At 37.7% G+C, this 26,182-nt stretch overlaps 1 protein-coding gene across 3 annotated transcripts in view; it reads right to left on the bottom strand.

Moving 5' to 3' along the window:
- Positions 1 to 25,871, bottom strand: part of XPO1 (exportin 1) — a 44,950-nt gene extending 19,079 nt beyond the window's left edge. The window contains exons 1-4 of one of the 3 annotated variants that reach the window (XM_086701026.1): positions 25,361 to 25,871; positions 21,427 to 21,558; positions 16,272 to 16,373; positions 12,766 to 12,838 (exon numbers count right to left, since the gene is read on the bottom strand). In XM_086701026.1, coding sequence (XP_086557152.1) covers positions 12,766 to 12,838; positions 16,272 to 16,373; positions 21,427 to 21,552 — 301 coding nt within the window. In that variant the 5' untranslated portion in view covers positions 21,553 to 21,558; positions 25,361 to 25,871. Of the gene's footprint in view, positions 1 to 12,765; positions 12,839 to 15,113; positions 15,178 to 16,271; positions 16,374 to 21,426; positions 21,559 to 24,524; positions 24,548 to 25,360 lie in introns of those variants that run through there. The other 2 variants (XM_086701027.1, XM_086701028.1) reach the window with 2 other exon arrangements.
- Between the last annotated feature and the right edge of the window lie 311 nt (positions 25,872 to 26,182).

Below are 26,182 nucleotides of genomic sequence, written 5' to 3'. Positions count from 1 at the left end.
ACCAACTGAGCCACCCAGGCACTCTTCATTTACATTTTTAAAAGCTAGTTCTACCCTAGGCAAAGACCACAATACTAAATGCTGCAGACAAAATCTATCAATTAGTGCTAAAAAAGAATGGGAAAACCTTTCAGAAAAAATAAGATACCAGTGTGATCTCAATTATCCCAAGATCGTTTAAGAAAAAAACCCAGTAATTTTGTTAAAAAAAACAGCAGGAACCACCATAACCAGATAATAAATGTTAGTAATAAACAAATGTACTAGCATTACATACCCTGTCTTGGTGGACTGAGGACACAACACCATTATTTTTAAAAAATTTTTATTGTTTTATTTATTTTTGAGAGAGAGCATGAGTGTGGAAGGGACAGAGAGAGAGAGAGAGGGAGCCACAGAATCCAAAGCAGACTCCAGGCTTTGAGCCAACATCTGATGCCCAACCGACTGAGCCACCCAGGCACCTGGGACATACAACACCATTATGACATTCTTACCAAAAAATCATGGAACCTCCATTTAACCCCGAGGAATTAAGACAAACCTAAACTGAAACACACTCTACAAAATAAATAAATGATCAAAACTCATCAAAAGTGTCAAAGATGTAATCAAGCAAGGATTAAGAACCATCACACATAAGAACACTAAAAAAACACACTAAGCTGTAGAACAGAAAAAGGCCTTTAGAAAAAACACGTGAAATTTAAATGGGCATGTTTCAGTTAATAGTACCGAACCAATGTTCTTTTCATGGTTTTGATAAAATTTTTTAATGTTTATTTTTGAGATAGAGACAACATTGAGCGGGGGAGGAGTGCACGGTGGTGGGGGGCGGGGGACGACACAGAATCTGAAGCAACTTCCAGCCTGAGCTGTCAGCAAAGAACCTGACACGGGGCTCGAACTCACAAACTGCAAGATCATGACCTGAGCTGAAGTCGGATGCTTAACCGACTGAGCCACCCACGCAGGCACCCCCCCCTACCCCCCGCTATGGTTCTGATAATTTTATTATGGTTGCAGAAGCTTGTTAGTATTAGAATAAACCAAAAGGTATTAAGTGCATTCTATATTTTTTGGGCAACATTTCTACAGTCTAAAATTATTTTAAAACAAGAAGAAGGTTATGTGGACACAAAATCAGGTCTAGTTTTAATAAGACTACTAAAAAAAGGAAATAAGATTATCAAATTTGTTTTATTAACATTTATTTTCAGATTGCAACAGCACACATGAGCAGGGGAGAGGCAGAGAGAGTCCCAAGAAGGCTCTGCACTGTCACCAACCGAGCTACCCAGGTGCTCTGAGTATCAAACTTATTTTAAAACAAGTGCTTCTGTACATGAATCATTTATTTTAACAACCATACATCAGTTTTAAAAAACAAGCTAGGTGCGCACCTGTGTGGCTCAGTTGATTAAATATCCAACTCGATTTCAGCTCAGGTCATGATTTCAGAGTCTTGTGAGTTCAAGCCCAGTGTAGAGCTCTGTGCTGACAGCATGGAGCCTGCTTGAAATCCTCTCTCTCTCCCTCCCTCCTCCCCAGTGTTCTCTCTCAAAATAAATAAACTTAAAAAAAAAAAAAAAAAGCTAAATTTTACCAATTATTTAGGCTAACCCACAAAACAATCCCACATATCCTTAGTGTCCAGAAGGTTTAACCAAAACGTAAATATTTTATCGCTGGTCCTTCTGTTCTTTACATAAATTACTACTACTAAGGCATCTTTAAAAAATTAAATGACAATTCTAAAAAAATATGAACAACAATAAACATCCCTCTGAATCCTCTTAACACAGGAAACAGCCTAAAAACAGAAACAAATATATTGCCTTCTCTCTGTTAAAGGAGAGACAATACCATATAATGAGATTTAGTAGTTTTCTTCTTAATCTGTCATAAGGAATGAAACAATGTCTAAAACCACTATTGCTGCCTCTATTTGGAACACATATTATCTGTTTGGAGGCTTTTCTCAGCCTCAGGGAACAGTAAAATAGGATCAAATAGATCCTTCAACTCTTCTGTTACCAATTAAATCAATTAAGTATCTTCTCCCTGTTTTCAGAGGTCTGAGGTTCACCTGTAGATGAAGCAAAGCGTAAATGATGAAAATAGTAGGAAAACAAAAATGGAAATTTCTCACAGACAATATAATATTAATTTAATTTAATGTCACTCTGAAATGACAGTACTTCAATCCCTTCAGAACACCAGAACAACGCCTTTTCTGATCAAGTACTGCTGCACATAAAGTGTCTGGAATCTCCTATTGCTAGGTACAAAGCTTATTTCATTAAGTACTCTAACTTCTTCCCCAAGTACATTCCATGGCTTACCCAAAATTTAAAAAAGCAGCTCAATGAGGAGGAGTTTTACAACTGTAAATAAATAGCACAATGCAGCGCCTAGGTGGCTGAGTTAAGTGTCCGACTCTTGGTTTTGGCTCAGGCCATGATCTCACAGTTCTGTGAGTTAGGGCCCCAAGTCAGGCTCTACACTGGCATTGTGGAACTTGTTTGGGATTCTCTCTCTGGCCCTCTGCCACTCGCATGGTCTGTCTCTCTCAAGTAAGCTTAAAAAAAAAAAACAAAACTTTTAAATAAAAACTAAAGAAATAGCGCAATGACATCGTGCTTATCAAGGCAGAAAAGCCAAATGTTGACAACTATTAGAGAAGCTCAGCTTCTGAAACTTAACAGAAAATTATCTGAGATGACAGAAAATTATATATTCTCAGTGTCTTATTCTTTGTACCAAACGAATTCATGTCTGTCACGTGCAAAAGAGACATTCACATAATATAAACTTCTTAAAATAAGGCACTCCCTATACACATTCATATAAAACTTTATTATCTGTCAAAACCTATTAATATAAAATTATCTGTTTCCTATCATTCAGAAAGTGTATGTGAAGAACCTGGGATATTTCTTCCAGCAGCTTTCTAAGCTCCTCTTTGGGAATGAAGAAACGATAAGACACACAAATATAAAATTAAAAAGTTTTTGAAAAATCAGTAACATTTCAGCACAATTATGTTCTTGTTACTATGTCATCAAGCTTTTCAAGGGATTCATAAAATCATTTTAACAAATTTTTATCTATAGCTCCTCATTCTATTCTTCTCAATTTGAACAAAAATTCACCTCCAAAGTTTAAATTAACCTACAAAGTACTGAAGAGTGCTATTTTATTTTTTTAAGTGCTGTTTTTTAAAAAAGACTGGCCATGTATATTTTCTTTAAAATCTACACTAGCATAAAAATGGCAAACTAGTCATGGAAAAGCATATTATGATGCAAAATTTTCAAATCCATGTTTATGCATTTATCTCTTATCATCTATTTTCTCAAGGTAAAGAAAAATGTCTTCTGACAGTCTTATTTACAATAAACAATTTGGGTGCATGGGTGGCTCAGTAACTTGAGTGTCGGACTTCAGTTCAGGTTATGATCTCACAGTTCATGAATTTAAGCCCCACATTGGGCTCTGTGCTGACAGCTCAGAGCCTGGAGCCTGCTTTAGATTCTGTGTCTCCCTTCCTCTCTGCCCCTCCCCTGCTCACGCGGTGTCTGTCTCTCTCAAAAATAAACATTAAAATAAAAAAACAAGCAATGCTAAACAGTCAACATAAACTTATTGAAAGAAGAGAGCATGTCAACTTTAGCTAGTTAAAAGGTAAGATTAAAATAAACCTCATCCTGGGGCACATGGGTGGCTCAGTGGGTTAAACATCCAACTTCAGCTGAGGTCATGATCTCACAGTTTCTTAGTTTAAGCCCTGTGTCCAGGCTCTGTGCTGATTGCTCAGAGCCTGGAGGCTGCTTCAGATTCTGTGTCTCCCTCTCTCTCTGCCCCTCCCCTGCTCACACTCTCTCTCTCTCAAAAATAAACATTAGAAAATAAAATAAACATCATCCTGCCTTAGAAGTTACACATCATCTTGCAAGCTACTTGCATCTAGGAATATCTTCCAAAAAGTGGATAATGACAGGGTTAAAAGAAATCCATTACCAAACCTGAATTTCATAAAGAGGATTCACTAAAACTAAAAATTTCAAATTTAAAATATGAGAACTTATTACTGACTACAACTTCCTGTTGGTGTCATATTCCCCTGGGAGCAAAAGCCTTACTTTTCAAAATTTACTTAAGGTTCTACCTTAGCATCCTATCTGGTCAGTGATAGATTGTCAGCAACTTTTCCACCAAATACATGATTCTACCTACTAAGAAAAATTGCATTCCTAGACAAATTATAAAATATGTTGAATAAAAAAGCTGCACATTCTGGGGGTGCATGGGTGGCTCAGTTGGTGAAGCATCCAACTTTCGCCCAGGTCATGATCTTGCAGTTCCTGAGTTCGAGCCCCACAACAGGGGGAGAATGAAGCAGAGTCTGCTTCATACCTGTCTCCCTCTCTCTCTGCACCTCCCCCACTCATTCTATCTCAAAAATAAGTATTAAAAAAAAAAAGTTGCACATTCTGATTCCTCTTTCACAGTGGCTAATTTTTACATATTACAGAAAACAAAATCTCAACACACTATTATTATAAAAGCAAAACTACAGACAAAACTGAGTTCACCCCAGTTCCAACCACTGTGCAATACTTAAAAGTATCCAATTCCACTTTATAAATTTATTTATGCATTATTACTTTAAGTAAACTCTACCCCAATGTGGGCCTCAAACTCAGAACCCTCAAATCAAGTCATATGCTCTCCTGACTGAGCCAGTCAGGTGCCCCTCCAATTCCACTTTAAATATTTCTTTACATTCTTAAGTTCTAACAATGCAAGTTTGGTACATTTCTCCATCAGAGCCATTTTAATTGAAAATAAGGTTCTTTCCCTGTGCCATAAATTTATCACAAATATCTGTCCATCTAACCACCAACGGTGACCATCAGAAAGGCAGACACTAAAATATAGTTATCTATCCTCTTTACACCTTCTTGTACAGATGAATCCAGAGTATGGTTCCTACTCTTCACTCAATTCAATACTTCAGATAACAAACAGCAAAATGAGAGACAGCTAAATCAATTCAAAAGTGGGAATTTTAAAAAATTTTTAATGTTTATCTTTGAGAGAATGAGAGAGAGCACCGAGTGCGAATGGGGGAGGGACAGAGAGAGGGGAAGATACAGAATCCAAAGCAGGCTGCAGGCTCTCAGCTGCCCGCACAGAGCCCGACGCGGGGCTCAAACACAGGAACCCCGCAAGAGCACGACCTGAGCTGAAGTTGGACGCCTAACCAACTGAGCCACCCAGGCACCCCTCAAAAGCGGGAATTCTTAACCCAGGGCTCACACAGATAGGCTAGAACGATTATTACCTGCATATTTAGTAATTTCAGGAGGAACAAGCTGTAAGAACAATGATCACTCTTTTGTTTATTCTGACAATGAGAGAGAAAGCACAAGTGGGGAAGGGCAGAGATAGAGGAGAGAGAATCCCAAGCAGACTCTCTGCACTGCCAATGTGGAGCCTGACATGGGGCTTGAGCTCATGAACTGAACCATGAGATCATGACTTGAGCCAAAGTCCAAAGCTTAACTGATCGAGCCACCCAGGTACCCCAGAACATCGATCACTCTTAAAAGGGTTTTATGGCCTCAGATATTGAACAAGAACTATAAAGGATATATAAGGAATTTAAATTTTATTGCATTTATAGCATCATTATTTATAATGGGCAAAAAGATGGAAACAACCCAAACATCCACCCACAGATGAACCAATAAAAATGTGGTATAGACTACAAAAGAATATTATTCAGTTATTAAAAAAATGAAATTCAGATATCGAAGGCTGTAACATGGACAAACCTTGGAAACATGTGCTAAGTGATGTTAACCAGACACACATAAAAATGATTGTACCTACAGGAGTTACTTAGAATAAGCAATTCACAGAGACAGATAGCATAACAGTAGTTAAGTAGTTAACAGAGATTGGGGAGACAGTATAATGGGAGAGCTCATGTTTAATGGGTAGGGTTTCAATTTGGGATGAAAAAACTTTAGAGATTGATAGTGATAATGGTTGTACAATATTATGAATGTATTTACAAACACTGAACTACACACTTAAAATGGTTATGTATACTTTATGTATATTTTATCACAAAACAACCATTTATTTAAGATTCATTGATTACAGGTGACCCTTGAACAACGCAGGTTTGGCCACACAGATCCCCTTATACGTGGGTTTTTTAGGTAAATACAGTACAGTACTGTAAATGTACTCTCCTTATGATTTTAACACTTTTCTCTAGCTTTCTTTAAGAATACAGTATAAAACACATACAACATACAAAATACGTATTCATCAACTGTTATCAATGAGGCAACACACAGTAGGCTATTAGTAGTTAAATTCTGGGGGATCAAAAGTTTTGCACAGGTATGTGATTGCCAGGGGGTCAGCTTCCCTAACCCCTCACACACACTGTTCACGGGTCAACTGTACTGCTAGTGAGAATGTAAAATGATACAACTATTTTGGAATATAGTTTGGCAGTTAAACATGCACCTACCATATTATCCAGCCATTCTACTCCAGCTAATCAAGTAAGTGACAGAAAGACTGGGGAGGAGGAAGGGTAAAAAAGAAGGCAATCACAAAGATGAAGACTTTGATTACAGTGGTGGTTTCATGGGTATATGCTTAAGTCAAACTTCTTATCAAATTGTATAAGTGAACAGCTTCTAGGTTTTGATAACCATCTCTTTCCTTTTGTTCCCCCTTCCCTAAGGTTAGTAGCTGCTTCCTGTGTTTACTAACATCTGAGTTACCTCAATGGCCCTCTCCTGGCCTTACCAATCCCCTCAATTCTCCGCACTAAAATCCCTTGTTTGGGAAAATAATCAATGAAACATGGTAAAATCCTTCGTGGTAAATATAGGGGACACACAAAAGTAGGTATTAAGGAGCCTAGTTAGGAAGCTACTGCAGAAATTTCAAGGTTATTTGGTGAAACGAATACATTTTTGTGGAAAGAGACTGGCAAAACACATGCCGGATGTTTATTCATACCTAGCACCTAGAAGGGCCCAGGGGCTTTATACACATTACCTTTTCTATCATATCCCAAAATGGTTGCAAAGCAGTCAAGATTCAGAGGAGTAAAATATTTTGCATAAAGATCATACTAATAATTGTACCATGGGGGCACCTGGGTGGTTCAGTCGGTTAAGTGTCCGGTTCTGGGTTTTGGCTCAGGCCACAATCTCACAGTTTGTGAGTCCAAGCCCTGGTTCAGGCTCTGCGTGGGGAGCACGGAGCCTGCTTGGGATCCTTTCTCTCCTCCCCTCCTCTGCTCTCTCTCTCTCTCAAAATAAATAAACTTAGAACAAACAAATAAATGTACCATATGCCTCATTCCATAGGAAGGGCATGGAGTAAAAATCTTTTGGGTAACTGGATTTGTCAACTTACTCAAATTAAAACACAGAAGTATACAACTCAGGAACTTAATTGCCCAACTACCTTTAATTAAGCACCCAAACTTTCAAAATGTCCAATTATGACTTTATCACTTGGAACTACTCATAAATTGACCACGACTTTTCAACTATAGTAAGTTCTTATCCATGAAATGAAAGGACATGTAAGCCATATGCCTTAACAGATTAAATCATGATCCTCTGGTTCAAAACAAAACAAAAGAAAACAAAACATAAAGCTATCTTTATACAGATAAATTTTTTTTCCCAGGGAGGATCAAATTAGAATTTCTAATTCTAATTAGAATTTTCTAATTCAAATGCAAACATTATTTTTAAAAAAGGAGGAGGGTTAGCTGGAAAAATTCATGTTGATGTGCAGCCCAGATAATCAACATCACTAACAGTCCTAGTGTACCTTTAATTACTTCAGTGTCTAGCAACCAGTCTCTTCAACAAATGGGTGTTGGGAGAACTGGACAGCTACACGCAAAAGAATGAAATTATACCCCTTTCTTATTACAGCGCGCGCGCGCACACACACACACACACTTTAACAGAGAGTTACACCTAAATATGAGACATGAATCTAAAACTCCTAAAAGAAAACATAGGCAGTAATCTCTTAGACCTAGCACAGATGTCTCCTCAGGCAAAAGAAACAAAACCACAATTAAACTATTGGGACTACACCAAAATAAAAGAACTTTGCACAGCAAAGGAAACCATCAACAAAACAAGGCAACCTATTGAATGGGAGAAGATATTTGCCAATGATCTATCCAATAAGGGGTTAACATCAAAAATACATAAAAGCCTGCAACTCAATATCAAAAAATCCCCCATATAATCTGATTAAAAATGGGCAGAGGACTTGAATAGTTATTTTTCCAAAGAAGACATACAGATGGCAAACAAACACATGAAAAGATACTCAACATCACTAATCATTAGGAAAATGCAAACCAAAACCACAATGAGATCATCTTACATCTGTCAGAATGGTAGAATCAAAAACACAAGAAATAATAATCCACAGCAAGGATATGGAAAAAAAAGAACCCTCTTGCATGGTTGGTAGGAATGTAAACTGGTGCAGCCACTGTGGAAAAAAGTATGTGCAGGTTCCTCAAAAACTTACATATAGGAATACCGTATGATCCAGTAATTCTACTACCGCGGATTTACTCAAATGGAAACACAAATTCACAAGATCTATGCACCCCTGTGTTTACTGCAGCAATTAATTCCAATAGGCAAGATACGGAAGCAACCTAAGTGCTCATCGACAGATGAATGGACAAAGATGTGGGGTTAAATACACACACACACAAAGGATTATTACTCAGCCACAAAAAAGAATGAGTTCTTGAAGGTATGATGCTAAGTGAACTAAGTCAGAAAAGGACAAAATACCACAAGATTTAATTTATATGCAGAACCTAAGGAACAAAATAAACAAAACAAAGCAGAAACATACCCATATATAAAGAGAAAACTAGTGCTACCTAGAGGACAGATGGTTACATAGAAGCAAAAGAGGTGAAGGGGTGGGGCATCTGGGTGGCTCAGTTGGTTAAACGTCTGACTTCAGCTCAGGTCATGATCTTGCGGTTCGTCAGGCTCTATGTTGACAGCTGAGAGCCTGGAGTTGCTTCAGATTCTGTGTCTCCCTCTCTCTCTGCCCCTCCTCTGCTCATGCTCTCTCTCAAAAATGAAGAATAAAACACTAAAGGGGGGGGGCTGAAGGGGACTGGGATGTACAGGTTTCCAGTATGGAAGGAATAAATCATAGGGATGAAAGGTACAGCATAGAAAATACAGTCAATGATATTATAACAGCATTGTATGGTGACAAATGGAAGCTACACTTATGGTGAGCATGGCATTACATTGTACACCTGAAACTGTGTGTCAATTTTACTTCAATAAAAAAATTTTAATTGAAACAAAAATTCTCGGGGTGCCTGGGTGGCGCAGTTGGTTAAGCGTCCGACTTCAGCCAGGTCACGATCTCGCGGTCCGTGAGTTCCAGCCCCGCGTCAGGCTCTGGGCTGATGGCTCGGAGCCTGGAGCCTGTTTCCGATTCTGTGTCTCCCTCTCTCTCTGCCCCTCGCCTGTTCATGCTCTGTCTCTCTCTCTCTCCCAAAAATAAATAAATGTTGAAAAAATAAATTAAAAAAAAAAAAAAAAAAAGAAACAAAAATTCTCTGGGGCGCCTGGGTGGCTCAGTCAGTTAGGCATCCAGCTGTTGATTTTGGTTCAGGTCATGATCTCATGGTTGTTGAGACTGAGCCCCATGTATCAGTCTCTGTGGGTTCTGCACTGACAGCACGGAGCCTGCTTGGGGAATTCTCTCTCTCTACCCCTCCATAGCTCAGGCACTCTCTCTCTCTCTCTCTCAAAACAAACAAACATAAACAAAAAAAACTAGTTTGGAAAAATGTAAAAGTTATTTTGGCTTGCTCTCTGTGCAAATGTTTTCTTCCTTCAAAATATTGCCATTTACATGAAGGAGCGGTTTAAAGGGCTCAACCTGATCATCATCCCCTTCTTTTATAGTGAGAGTAGCACTCATTATATATACCTTATTTAACTTTTCTATATCTTCCCAACTACTGCATGTTGGTATAGGGATACATTTACATAGACTTAATACCAACTAATGCTTTGTACTAAGCAGAAACACAATATATGTACTAGGTAAATAAATATATATGCTAAGGAAGATGGACAAGGAATAGCTACCAAGTGGAGACAACAGCTTTAAAAAACATGACAGTTGTAGATAAAAAGAATATACATTATTTTGGGGGTTACACAAACTTACTCCCAATACTTAAGTTACTTAAAGATGAAATAAAAGTAACATTCAGAAAACTTAGTGTACTTTGGGGGATAAGAAAGCTTAAGATTGGAGAACCCTACCAGGATTGACAACGTTTAAATTAATTAAAAAATTCAGAGAGTACTGAATTTCCCCCCCCAATGTTTTACTTTAAAAACACAATCACACTAAATGCATCATGCAAAGTTGTTGTTGCCTATTTAAATCTGGAATTCACATTCTCTGGGAGGCACATTACATGCTCTTCCAACAAGCCTGTGAAAGATCCTAGAAGTTATACCACTTTTTCCTCCATGTAATGACCTCACTGACAATGGCAACCATCATGTGAGTGGTTTTTATAAAGTTTAGATCCCACTTAATTGTTATCATTAGTCTTTAAGAGAAATACCAGGGGAAAGGGGATTCTGATAAATCTTTATTATTTTATTTTAGAGAGCACACATGCAAGGGGGGGCAGAGGGAGAGGTTTTTTATTTTATTTATTCAATTAGAGAGTGAGCACGAGTGGGGAGGGGTAGAGAGAGGGGTAGAGAATCCCAAGCAGGCTCGGCACTGTCAGTGCAGACCCCAACATGGGGCTCCAACTCATGAACCGTCAGATCACAATCTGAGCCAAAATCAAGAGTCAGACGCTTAACTGACTGAGCCACCCAGGAACCTTGGGAGAGAGAATCTTAAGCAGGCTCCATGCTCAATGCAGAGCCCAACTCCGGGGTCCATCCCATGATTCTGGGATCATGTCTTGAGCCCAAACTGTCAAATGCTCAACTGACTAAGGCAACCATGTGCCCCTGATAAATCATTTTATAGATAACAGCTGACTTTTGAACAACACAGGCTTGAAGTGGATGGGTCCATTCATATGTGCATTTAAAAAATTATATACAGTATAATACTGTAAATATATATTCACTTCAATTTTCTTAATAATATTCTTTTGTCTAGAAATGTTACAGGCAGAATAATCACCATGTCTCTCTCCGGTTTTTTCAAACATGACAGGTTTTCAAAAGTAAACAGTTTTACACACCCTGGAGCATGTGCACATTTGACACACATAAGCATGAGAAGCACTGGGACTTTATGATAAAAACCAAAACTTACTACTACTCTCATTCATGCAGAAGGCTAAAAATGTCAAATCCTCAGGGAACCCTTTAGCCTCCAATTTTTTCATGGAGAACCATGATCAGCTAGTATCATTATAAATTGTTTCATTTTAAAGTCAGAAAAATGTCGAAGAATCATCTAGTGCAATCCTTATGTGGTAAGAGGCAGAGGACTATGTGTTTAGAAACAAGAGGGACTTAACAGCAGCAAAGGAACGAGAAGTGCTCCGAAGATCCCTAAAGGGCAGTGACGAGATATGAAGATCTATTTGGTCCAAACAAACTGGACTTACTAACTTCTGAGAAGGTCACACAACGTGATCTAAAATAGTTTCAACCCCAAATAAAGTATTTAAAGAAATAGGAACCTTTTTTTGAAAGCAGTATTTCCCCCTGTACTCTCATTCTTACTCTATGGCTTATGGTACATTAAGGATACTGCCATTAAAAACTGTCTTATTCACCTATAAACATGCCAGAAAGATGTCAGTTTTCTAGAGAAAGACCAGCTGAGTAAATCCAGGTCATTATTCCACCATAAAAAAGACATGAAAAAGCAAGTGAAAAAAGACATATTAAAGATCAACAGTCCAAGACAGGAGACTGGTTTTAATAGAAAAAACTGCCACCAGTAGTAGCATACTCCCCATTATAAAGTTCAGGCTTGTACTTATATATTTTTCCGAGGTTAACAAGGGATATAAAGTAGGTGACAGAGGCAGTATATGAAAACTGGAAGTAACTACATCAATATACTCCAAGAGATTAAGCTTGCCCCAAGTTTCTTAAACAGGACTGTTACTGAGACAGTACAAAGGCAAAAGTTAAATACGAATAGCAAGCATCATCACATCCCAATTTTCTTTTCTTTCCTTAAGTTAGAAGTCCATATCTTCTAGCGCTCGCCCAGAATTTCCAAAGGTAAAGCCTTGTGACTTTTAAAATTTCGTTTTTCCTTTGCTTTGTTAAATTGACATATTATTTCAGGTACTACAGTACTTATCACTTGTCAGTTACCATTTGGCAAACTTAAACCCATGTGTAAGAACACACATTCAAATTTCACTCACTTCAAACATGGTCCCAATTAACTAGAAGTTGATATATACTTTTTATCATGGTACTTACTGTAAATAGTTCAACCACTTTGGCCTCCTCTTTCCCCCAAAAGGTAAACTAATTCCTCCCCCTGCTTTGCTACATGACGAAAGCCATAATCTCCATTAAAGCATAATAAACTACTGAAGATTTAACAATCCCCCATCTGATATTCAACTATAATACAAATGCCAAAAATAATAAAATTCTGGATTTACAATTCTTCAAAGCATTTTCCTACCTTCACACTGGTTCCTCGGAAGAATCTTCCATCTTGTTTTTATCACATTTTCCAAAATTTGTAGTCCATAATACTGAAAATTGGAGAATAGAATCATGTGAACATATTGCTATAAGACTGGCAATTTTCAGGATTCACAAATGGACAGACATTCACACATTTACATCTAAAGTTTCAAAAACATTATGCTACCAAGTTTAATTACATATATTAAACAAGGATCTATTCACCCATATACTGAGTTTTCATGCATTTTCCTCATTTTATTGTTTACTACTCTATTTAATGTCCTGCTGTTTATACATGCTCACACCAGGAGGAAGAACCAAATAAAAAGCCCTTTAGCAGCCAAATGGGCTTATCTGTAGAAGGAAAAGTAGCAGCCAGATATGAATTCACAGCATAAATGACTGCTCATAGGCTCACGTACTTTAACACGACCAGGCTCCTAAGAATTTAGCAGCTTGGATGCTCTCAAGCTCCCTACCATCCTCTAGGAGTTGTAAGCTCTTGGCCAAGTATTAAAGTATTGTCACAGATACTTTCTATAGAAAGTGTTTACAAACATCACTGGTGTGTTACTTAAGGAGCAGCAAGACAGCCCAAGGGTTTAATTTTCAATTTTAATCCCACCCTTACAGTTGCTATTTCTACTAATTTAAAGATAAACTTTTGTGCACAGTCAAAAATAATACACAAACGCATGTTGCAATCTGTATTTATCTTTCAGGTATTCCTTCCTAAATATAAAAGTCATTACTAAAAATATAAGTACGTTAATAAATACAGATACCACTTTCAAGCCATTTTGTCCCTCCTGCTCATTACTCACTCTAAATAGTCAACAATGTTCACAACAATTTATAATGCTATACAAGTTACTACACAAAATTATTACCATGACCAATTAGTGTGGATAGACAGGAGGAAGAAAAGGGACAAAACTGTTGTGGTACGTCTCAACTGGTTGAATTAGGGAAGAATCAGTTATAATACCTGAAAGATAAACTCATTCATATATAGACATATAACCTCAGATTGCAAGTTTTGGCTGAGAATAAGAGTTCATCTTTAAAATGGTTAGTCATCACACAATAAAATAGGAGCATTAGTATTTCAACCAAAGGGATCATGTGAATGCTAATTTTATCCAAAGCACAATATAGACTGTCCCAAACTACATTGTGCTCAAATAGTAAACGTTTTTGCTGTTTTCTTTCATTTTAACATTTCATACTTTTCAAGAAAATTTTGCCATTTCAACTAAAATCCTACATTTGCAGAACATTCCTTAAAAAGACTCCCAAAATAAAAAAGCCAAAGCAAAATTCTGAAATTACAAATTTGATACCATTAAAGGGTTTCATAATCAGCAGTAAATAGGGAAACTTTCTATCCTGTTCATTTGTAATTCCTTTATAGGTCTAGACCTCAGAAAAATAGGCAAAAAAAGGTGATATTCTGATTGAAATTTTAAATTAACTTTTAAGAACATACTACCCTAAAAACTTTAATTTTCTAGATACGAAATCAGACTGTCAACGTTTTGCTAAGTCAAAACAATGCACTTCTTACTACATGGAATATTGTTAATTCTCAAGCAATTAAAAAGATCTTTAAAAAACTAAAAATCCACTATAAATATACCAGGAAGAAGCAAAATCTCTTAACTTCGCCCTATTTAGCCCATATTTTCCAGCTTACACTTTTTAATTGAAGGCTATTACCCTGCTTCCTTTATGTTTGATACTTTGTTACCTAAGTTACCTATTTACTAACCTCTAAGTCCTTTCCCCAACTGTAAAAAGATAGCATAAGCTTGCGGAGGATACAATTCATATTTTCCTCATTCTGCCCTCCTGGCTGAAGCAGTTAAGCCCAATAAAAGCTTTCACAAGTAAAGGGATACAAAGATCATCATAATATCCCCAAACCGAATCTCTCCTAGACCTTAAGACTCTACATATGAAGAGAACCCACATTTTTTTGAAATAAGAGTATTTTGATTAAAAATCTTAAGTGTTAGCCAAATCTGGGGGCCAATAGTAAAAGACTACTTTGGAGATACTGATAAATAATCCAAACATCATTCAAAAGAATTATTTACGTATCTGCGTCACATCTCAGGACCTGAGAAATCCACTGCTGAGTTATGAAGATGAGGGACAGATAACAGCAAAGACTAAATGAAAAAATAAATGCATGAAATGATCCCTATGGTAGAAATTTCTACTGAGCCCTTAGAAATACTTATTTTATGCATTGAATTCCCCTTTCCCCTCCCACCGCCCATGAAACAAAAACAATTGATGAACAGAATTCAGTTAAAGGGAATCAAAAGGGTAGACCTTGTGGAGGCCTGCCGTCAAAGCCTAGCTGTGTCAGTTGCACAGGAAGACACCCCTTTTCTTCCTATTACAAGCAATCAACATAATGGAACATTATGATTAATATCAGGTAGTGTTAACATCTTTAAAGAAAAAAAAATGATTGCATAAAAGCCAAATGTCATAGTGCATAAATTTAGCACCAAATCATTTGTAATTTATGTAAATTGAAGAATTCTTTACCTGTTGCTTTCTTTCTGTTCCTCTAATCATCTCATTTTTCACAAGACAAATTTGAGTTTTTAAAAATACTGTTGATAAATCAACTTAAACATTAGTAATGTCTGTCAGTATAAAAAGCAAAATTTACCAGGCAAGCAAACAGGCAAACACTATTATGTTACTTAAGGTTAGCACTTTGAGGAAGTTCTGGACTGTATTTTTGCTCTAAAATTTACAAGATGTCAAAACTAATCAATATTTTAAAACTGTTAATTAATACAGTCTGATTTCAGAAACAGATGTGAAAATGGCTATTTTCTGTTTTAACACAATGTATACCAAGTGGAAATCTTGTGTGTATTAAACAGAATGCCATGCATGGTATTTTATTACTTCAAGGCAGTTTAAAGAGAAGTGTGAATCATCAAGCCTAAAACAGTCAAAACACATTTTGATCAACCCTTCTGTTCAAACTAGGAAAAAAGGACCCAAATTATAACATTTTTCAATTGCAAATAAAAACTGAGTGCTGTCCCATTAAGAGCATTGCTACCATGGAGCAGGGTTTTATTGCTGCCCACACAACTTCGTGTTGGAGGTGCCTAACCTGTATTATATTGATTACTTGCCCAAAATTCCTCTGATGTTATGTTTCATATCTGAATAACATCCAGAATTTATGCTACTTAGATCTGTATACATATTCTAAAAACAAAAACAAAAAACAACCAAAAAAAAGCCACCTTGCATTCTAGTCCCAGTTACAAAACTTCATTCATAATTCTTAGGACTATTTGCAAGAATTAATTCTATGTTTAAGACTAAATTTTGAAATAAGTTAACAATATTAAATGTTTGAGATAACAAACACTAATACTAAAAATGAGATACCTTCCTCAAAGTTTATGACTGGAAGAAAAGAAGAAATAATGGATTTTAAAACCACCACTTGCTTACTTTCGTGTTCATATTCTGTGAAAATTCCAAAATTGTGTCGACTCTTGTCCATGCATCAGGATGCTCCTTTAAATGTGTCAGTACTTCTTGAGCCATTCTTTGCTAAAATATTACATGAAAATAATTTTAAGCTCACTTGTTCTTTTTAATCATTCATTAAAATGGTACCGAGCAAGGCACAAATCCCAATGGGACAGTGATTCTATTAACTTTCTGAAACACAAGAAATTAATGAGTCCATATACAAATAAATATGTCCATTATCACTCTTAAAATCCAATTTCTTTTTTTAAAATTAATTCATTTATTTTGAGAGGGGATGGGGGAAGGGAGAGGGAGAATCCCAAGCAGGCTCAGCGCTGTCAGCACAGAGTCTGATGTGGGGCTTGAACTCACAAAGCAAACCATGAGATCATGACCTGAGCAGAACTGAACCACCTAGTCGTCCCAAATTTCAGTTTACAATCAACCAAAAGCAACATATAAAAATTCAGATACTTAGATAAATTATGTAATGGTACACTCTGACTTACAAGTTACCAAGATACCTCTAACAAACTTTACTATAAAAATAGATCTCATAGGAAGACTGAAAAATACTAGGTCTAAGTAAGGCCACAAACCTCAAATACCTGTAGATATATATAAAACATGAAGATCCTTAAACCCTTTTTAAAAAGTCTAAGTTTATGGTAAATACATCTGTTTTACACTCTCTCAAATTCCTCTAAATGTCATATTAAATCCAATCTTATTTCAAAAACTTCGTTTCATTATCTTTAAAATACAACCCAGAAATAGTAAAAACCTAGCATACAGCCATGATCTAGAATAAATACTGACATTTTGTTTTACTTGTATCTGTTTTTCTTTTAAACGTAGAAGATCTAAAACTTTTGGCAATCACCTTTATACCTTTCTCCAATGCCATTTCCTTCCTTTGTTCCTTCTGTAGAGGTAATCACTTTCATGAATTTGGTCTTTTTCTGTCCATGTCTTCACAGCATGTGTATAAATTTCATAAACAATACAGTTGTGTGGTCACTAAATTTTACATAAATAACATACTATAAAAATCCTACAATTTGCTCTTTTCATTTGACACTTTCCTTCAGCTTTATTGCAAGGTATGACTGACAATGGAGTTTGAGATCTCGCCATATTGATACTATGTATTTTCATTTTAATCATTATAGTTTTTCAGGAGATGAACACATTTTACCAAAGGCTGTTAATTCTGATTTTTTTTTCAAGAAGAGCTTAATCTTTTGGCCTTTAAAGGCAGTTTTGTAGCTCAACTGGATCCTCCCTAATTACCTTTTACCTGTTTCTAACACATGAAATCAAAAAGTTTGATGGCTTTAGAATGCCAATTACCTTTCTGTCAGATTGATTCAACTTGGTTAAGAGTTTATAAGCAAGCATCAAAAAGGGGAAAAGAAGCCTTCCTATTGGAACCTTCTCTGACCGACACCTCATAATCTTCTTTAACTTAGCTTTTATTCAAACTTACAGAAGAAAAAAAAATCACGCTCCTTATTTTGGCTTTAATGTTAAGCATTATTTTCCTTAGGTAGCAAATACAGTGATTTTCCCTACCACCCAATCAGCAATAGACACTGCTTACTGTTTAGAAGAACTGAGAAATATACACCCAACTATGTTAAGTAGTGGTTTTGCACCTTGACACCACCACCAGAACCACCATGTAACTTGGAAGGAAAACCAGTTGCCTGGGTTCCAACCTAAAAATATACATAGGGTTAAAGCCAGAGTATAAATTCTTATTATGTAAGTATTTTGGATCTGACTTCATTAAGGGACTAATAGTTTTATGGAGTTATAATTATGCTATATGATGACAAAAAGCTAAAAGAATAGTGAACTGAGTTATCTAGGGCCAAAGCACACTTTAGAAATGTTTTGATTCTCTCCCTGAGAGCATCTAACTACATCTATTCATTTCTAACTAGTTATAGTCTTGCACATAAAATAGTAACAAATATCAAGAGAATAAGAATACCAAAGATCAATGCCTAATAATATTTTGTTAAGATACTGTGAGAACTTTTGAAGTGATGACCATTGTGCACGTAGTGAATACTCCCTACACTATTAACTATTCATTAAAACTCTGCATAAATCATGTCCCTTCCTTTTAGTGGTCATTTTACTCTCTGAAGTTATTTCTAGTATTTCCATCTTAGGGTCTTAATTTTGCCCCAACCACACTATCCTTCTATAATATTTTTTTATTAAGTTAAAACTCCAAAAGGAGCTAAAAAAGAAAAAGGCAACTAAAGGAAGAGAAAATTTGTTATCTCCCTGTGTTACTTACTGAATGGTGAAAGTATTTTAGTTGCTAAGCAATAGATTGAGTTCAAGTCACCTCACACAATACTGGAGAAAACACCCAACTCTTCTATATATCTTTTTCCCCCCTGGCTGCCTAACTTGGCTAAAAATAGAAAAATACTTTTATGTAGTCCTTTAGTTGCCATTTTTTAGTACATTATTTTGAAACTGGAAAAAATTAAGAAACCTTACTGTATTTTAAAACAATGAGTTTAGGGGTGCCTGGGTGGCTCAGTCGGTTGAGTGTCCTACTTCAGCTCAGGTCATGATCTCACAGTCTGTGAGTTCGAGCCCTGCGTTGGGCTCTGTGCTGACAGCTCAGAGCCTGGAGCCTACTTCAGATTCTGCGTCTCCCTCCCTCTCTCTGCTCCTCCCCTGCTCATGCTGTCTCAAAAATAAAAACGTTAAAAAAAAAATTAAAAAAACAAAACAAAACAAAACAAAAACACAATGAGTTTACATCACATATGGTAGATCTTCATTATACTTCCCAAAGTACCTTTTAAATAGAATGCCTTGTAAGTATCAGGTACTATAACAGGTGGTTTTACAAACCCCATTATCTTTGCCTTCAGTAAGTTGGTAACCTTGTGGCTGAGACTCTAGAGTAGTGACTAGAAACCTTACTGGACTAAAATCAAGATTCTATCACTAAAAACATGTTTTCCACAACAGCTTTATGCTTCTTTTTATTCAAAATAAGACCCTCAAAAGGTGGCACATGTAAAATACACTGAACTAGAATTTAAAAAACATGACTTTTAGAAAAAAGTTCTCAGCTGACTTTAAGCTCTCAGCCTCCATTTCCTTATCTACAATATAACAGTTTGCAATTATCTTTACACAACCTATTCATCTTATGATATAACTAAACATAATATTCTTATTTTGGGGAAAGTTTATTTTGCCTTGATAAATAGAAAATTTAAGGGTGCCTGGGTGGCTCAGTTGGTGTCCAGTTGGCTCAGAAGTGTCCAACTCTCGATTTCAGCTCAGGTTGAGATCTCATGGTTTATTTGAGCCCCAAGTCGGGCTCTGTGCTGATAGCCGGGTTGGGATTCTCAGTCTCCCTCTCTCTATCCCTGTCCTACTCTCTCTCTCAAAAAAAAAAAAAAAAAAAAAGAAAGAAAGAAAGAACAAAATTAGAAAATATGAAAACTTTTCTAAGCCTACATTTTACTCAAAAGTCAAATTTAAAACAAATCATTAACTCTCAATACTGTGAAACATTACTAAAAGTGGCATCACCTCTGATACGTATTTATCTTTATTTTTTTAGTAATCTCTACACCCAGCATGGGGCTTGAACTCAACGGAACCAGCCAGGTATCCCAGTACCAATATGTTCATGACAAAAAAAAAAAAAAAAAATTACTGCTACTTCTTAGTTTTAAGCCTAGAAAAACACCGGTCTCTTTGTTTATCCATCATAGTTTTAGATGTTGTGAGCCATGTTAAAAAACAACAAAGATTTAAACAGCAGTAGCAGCTGAGCAACATGACAAAATTAAATGCCCATCTTCCTAAAGGCAACAAGACTTGTGCTTCGAATACATTCAAAGTTGAGCCCAACCTTACTTCCATACTTTCTTCCAAAAGCAGCTGCTTTCCATACGTGCATGTTAGAATGAAATGAAGCTTAAAGCTCCACAGTGAATGCACAGCACAAAGGAACAACTACATGGTAAGGATGGAATAACTTTTTCAGGAAGACTTTTGGAGACAAGAATGCTGACCAAAAGCCCCTAGGAGTTATAAAACTGGACCAACAAGCTTATCACAAAGTCTGCAGAATAGTTTTTACTGCTAATACAACTTTCATGGCCCCCTTTTTAAATTTTCTCTTTATTATATACAGCGAAACCACAAATGTTAGATTTCAAAAAGAAATGGAAATACTTATGCATAGGCTGGTACTTATACATCCTGTTTTTTATACTGTCCATAAAAGAAAGAATTTCTACCTTTCAGGTTTCTAAAGTTATGATAGTACTCAGGGTTTAACTACACAAATATAAACTAATCTCTTGAACATAAGTAACTTCAAAAGTACTAGACATTATCTACTAGAAACATAACGTTTTGGCAACAAAATTGTACTAATATTTGTTACATCACCTTAAAAGACTTAAATCCAACAACAGAAAACTTTACTGATTTAAAATTCTTTGTGATTAATTCCAGTGAAGATTCAAGATTGCCTAATTTCTTGTAATGTAAAACAATTAAAACATTTATGAACATTCCTCTCTCGTTTTTCTTTCAACTGGGTGTTTTTAACAAAAAAATCCCCAAACCTTCAACTGTTCAAAACATGGATATGTAAGATAACTACCTACATTAACAGTACCACTTTTACAAGTCTTAAATTCAAATAACTTAAGATGCTCTGTATTGCTGGGAATTTTAAAACAAGTTTTACCTGTGAAGTACTTCTGTAATTTACATATTTCAAAAATACAAGAATCCTTACTCCAAATATATTACACACATAAAATATGTACAGCCTTTATATCTACAAAGCATTTAATAAATATTTTAAATGGGGGGGGTCTTTCATTAAATGGCGGTAAAGGTTTCTGAAAGATAGAATGAGTATAATATTCCAAAATATCTCACTCTAACCATGTCAAAATATACTGCAATTTCTCCAGATCACTTCTCATTGGTTGATACATACTTCCAAGTTAATACAAACTATGGAACACTTTTTAAAAAGGTAATAATTTAAAATCTAATTCTAAATGAACAACTTCATTATACTACAAGAATGTTATAAAGTTTTGATCAGCTACTTTACCTGGGCTCCTTCTCCATGGTATAAGCAATTCACCACATTGTCTAGAAGGTTGATATCCAGTTTTTGGCTGAAATCGAGCAGCTGACGAGCTGCATGGTCTGCTAACATTGTCATAATTGCTGGCATAGATTACTGTAAATAAAGAAAAAAATTTAAGGTGCCTATGAAGTTTTGATATTACCAGTCAAGAACTTTCTATTCATATTATTTTACTTCAACCATGTTCTTGCAAATATTTTAACAAGTATTTTAAAGGCTACCTAAATAAATAGTAAAAGCAAATAAGTGGTGAAGATACTCTAACTGCTTTAGTTATTAAGATCTATTTTAAGACCACAGAAAACTCTTACTGTTCTACTCATATTTAAAAAAAAGTTACCCCTGGGGGTGTCTGGTAGCTTAGTGGGTTAAGCATCTGACTCTTGATCTCCGCTTAGGTCCTGATCTCAGTTTGTGAGATTGAGCCCGATGGAGCTCTACGTTATCCGTGCAGAGCCTGCCTCTGATTCTCTCTCTCCCTCTCTGACCTTCCCTTGCTCATGCATGTGCGCACTCTCAAAATAAACCTTAACTATAAAAATAAAGAATTACTCCTAACCTATTTTACTTTATTTTTTAAATCTTTTTTATTGAGACAGTGGGAGTGGGGGAGGGGCAAAGAGAGGGGGACAGAGGATCCAAAGCTGGCTCTGCGCTGACAGCAGCAAGCCCAATGTGGGGCTGGAACTAACAAAGTGAGATCATGACCCAAGCCGAAGTTGGATGCTCAACTGACCAAACCACCTAGACACCACCCCCAACCTATTTTTAAATGAAACTATTAGGAATTTATGGCCCTAAAAATCGATACAGTTCGAAGTCTTAATCTCAAATTTTTAGGTACAGATGAAGTTTAAGTGGATTTCCCCTTTCCTAACTAAGTAGGGTCTTTTAATTCGGTAAAACTCCTTTCCCTGCATTGCATGTTACCTTAATTTTTAAGATATGCTGGGAAGAACAACAGGAAGATGCTAAAAGTTAAACATGGTATACGAGTTTTCCTACTGTATATACCAATAATTAGCAAGAACCACAAGTCAATCAAATATGGTACCCTTATACTCAACAGAACTTAAAATTTTTATACTCAGTCAACTTATACTTTTATACTCAGTATACTTATACTTAAAAATTTTATATATATTTTGTTTCTTTCAACCCTCAATGATTTTGGAGATTAAAATTACAAGTGTACAAATTCCTTGAACATATGTATGTCTAAAAAATACTTTATGATATGTCAGAAGAATTTTTTTCTTAACTTCCAGGTATTCATTGGCAAGGTGAAAAGCTATAAAAGCCTGCCAACTATTTGCCAAATAAATACAAATTCTATGATAACAGAAAAATGAGCTTCTTCACCTCACATAATATACTGGCTAAAACCTACCAGTTCATATGCAACGTTATCTTTTTAAGAGGATTCTAATCAAGATGCTGGCACACATTCACATTTTTATTGCCCAGCATTATAAAGATCTTTCCTTTGCTTTTTCTTCAAAGCCAGTGCTACTCAAGGTCTGACTGACTAAATCAGTACTCCTTAACCTTTTTGGGCCAAGATGCATTACAATCAGAAGAACATGATGCCTGTTGGTGCCTGCCAAATTTTAAAAACTCACAATATTGTATACAATTACAGAAAATGCAGGACATCTTGAAAGCCATGCATGAAACCTCAGGTTAAGAACCCCTGGTTTACTGTAGTTAGACCTAAAAAGGTCAGATGGTCACCTCCACTTCTCCCCCTCTTAAAAACCTTCCAGGATAAGGAAATGGGTGGGTGGCTTGATTATGTTTGTACAAAGTAGGTTGGTAGAAAAGAGACATTATTTCTTGGCTACTTGATAGCAATTTAAAAATGTTCGTAACAATGGCAGCAATTTCAATTTTAACTCAAATGTTTTCCTTAATGATAATGCCAGTTACAAAAAAACCCAGAAGTGTAAAAAATGAGTCAGTTAAGTTACAGATGACGTAAAAATGAAGAGTTCAAGGATTTTTATTCCTCTGACGCCTTTCAGCCCATTACTGACAGCAAAAACTCATAAGATTTCAAAAATTTTTATAGCATTTATTTAAGGTTTTCAATACAAACAGAATACCTGACACACATTAATGAAAATCTTTGCTCTAAATACTAAAATACTAATATCAAAGCAAAAATATATATATTCCACCAACAAACGTAAATTTCCTCGCTTCAAGTACAGTAAGATCAGAACAGTCTAAAAATTGAGGCTGAAAAACAATGCCCCCACAAAGCACCAAGATGTACAGAACAAAAGTTTTCAATTTTTGGTTAAAAACTGAACGAACTTTTCTAAGTAGTCCTATCATAATTTAATAACCCAAACAAAAAGAACAATTTGACTGTAAAAAGTTTCACTTTCAAGTACAGTGTCCTTACAGAGTTCTTCTGGATAAATTCTTGTGAAAGATCAGGGTTAGAATAGAAGCTTGTGTTAAATACAGTAGTTTGCCATCCTTAAAACTACCGACTGTCTTCGAAATGACCTACCTATTCTTGAACTGTACAGAAATGGCGGCTTTCTGGTCAATGCCAAGCACATTTAGTCCCCCAAATCAAACAGCTTCCAAAACATTCTTTCCACTAACAGCAGTGTCCCACACGCTTACGATACACAATCAGCCCGATAGCAAACAGCCATCGCTGGAGAGGTGAAACCACAAACGCTTTCTTTTCTCCTTGGGACACTCAATCCTAAAATCCACTCACTGGATAGCATATACAAGGGATTATCCAGCAATGTGACTCTACAAGTGACTACCAAAATACCTTCAGCGCCACTTCAAACTGAAAAAGCAAGCAGCTACACACTGCCAGCTCCCATCCAAACTATAACCGTTGCTTTATGATTACTAAGTAGTAGGTCAAAAAACAAGTCGCTACAAGGAGAGACTGCTACTTAGATGTGTGGGCAATTGCCTGCTTCATTCAGTAGAAACACACCTCACTAAGGCCCGCCCTCCCCTCGCTTCCCACCCGAACCGATTTGCAGCACTTCTAACTATAGCATACCGGAGCACGCACTCACCCCGCCCATACTCGGAGGAGGCATTTAGACCAGGCGCCTGAAGTTCACCGCCCCATTCTCTATGCAGCATGGCCTCTGCGTGATCAGAGGAGGTCCGGGGTGGGCAAATCTTTAAAGCTTCCTCTACTACACCACTTCTTCCCACCCACCCCAAACTCGAAGACCTCGAAATGAAGGAGAATCAGGGCATCATCCACCGTACAAAGCCAGCGGCAAGCGATTCGATCACTTAACACACTCAACACCCCCCCCCCCCCAACAAACTACAGCACGGAATCCCAATTGCAGGACTCTGAACAATCAACTAACCTCTCCTACTTCTAATCCTACCCTGCAAAAAACCAGAAAGATTTTGAGTTTCCTTGCAGGAGGAGGAGGGACTCAACGGCCCCTCCCTCCCCCGATCCCAAGCTCTCCACCGAGGGGCCACGTGATGCAGGCGGACGTTTCAATGCTGCTGCACTAAATATTTCTGGAAACTTCCACTCCTAATAATTTACAGAGATGTTCCTGAAATCACCCCAACTTCTCCCCAGCCCCCTGGGCTGGGGAAGCCCTTCCACCCCCACGCCGGCTCCACTTCACTATCACACGCTCCTCGCCTTCCTCCACCGCCACCCGCACACACGAATAACCCAGCAAGCGCTACCCTCCCGCGGCCGCCTCCCCGCCTCCATCCCCCAGCGGCAGAAGCGGCTCCATTCAATCGCAGGCTCTGCTGTGGGCCCGCCGCCGCCTCCCGGGCTCGCCTCCCGCGGCCGCCGCCGCGCCCCACGCCGGCCTCCTCCCGCCCGGCCGCCGCCCGACCCTCGGCCCTGAAGACACAGTCGACTTACCCAGAGATTGAACCAACTGCTTCTTCTTTCCTTGTCGGGGGATTAGGGCGAGGGAAGGTGGGGAGGGGGGAGAGGGGAGGAAATCAAGGTGGGTTTCAGTTTTCCCACCTTAAAAAAGGAAATTAAAAAAACGAAGAGGATAAGGGCAAAAAAAAAAAAAAAGCTCAACAATATTTACTATTTCAGGGACACCCCCCACGACACACACCCACCCGCCCCCCCCAAAAAAAGAAGGGGAATTAATCCGTGGAATAAATGCTCGCGCCTGGCTGGGGAGTGAGGGAAGGGGGAGGGGAAAGGGGTCAAGTCCCAAAGATTCAGCCCCAGGGGGACCCTCCAGCCACAGGCGGCAGCAGGAGCGGCAGGAGTAGGGGGTATAGAGTCCACAAGGTCGGGGGACGCTCTGCTGCCAGTTGCAGTCCGATTCCCCCCTACCAAAATACGGCTCCCTCTCTCACGCGGCTCCGGCGCTGGGCCCCCCCACCCAGGCTCGCCTAAACTTTCCCCCCTTCTCCTGCTCCTCAGCGACTGGTGGTTCCCCCCTCCCCCTCTGGGTGGTTGCACGGACTGCAGCAGCAAAGACTGGAACAGGCACCGCCGCCGGGGCTGTAGCTACTGTTGCTCTTGCTGATGCTGTAGCTCCCGCTGCTCCTGCCGCGGCCGCTGCAGCCGCTTCTCCCCCTCCTCCTAGTGCCTCAAACTCGGAACCGGTTGAAACCGGTTCAGACTGGGAGATTCCATCTCGGTTGAGTTTTCAGCCCATGGCGCCGCGGAGCGTTTGGAACCTGGGCCTCCGCCCCCAGCCCGCTTGCCCATTGGCCG

This window comes from Puma concolor, chromosome A3 (genome assembly GCF_028749965.1).
Source record: "Puma concolor isolate L17-30 chromosome A3, mPumCon1.1.hap2, whole genome shotgun sequence".
Lineage (NCBI taxonomy): Eukaryota > Metazoa > Chordata > Mammalia > Carnivora > Felidae > Puma > Puma concolor.
This window is presented reverse-complemented; position numbering and strand designations above follow the sequence as displayed.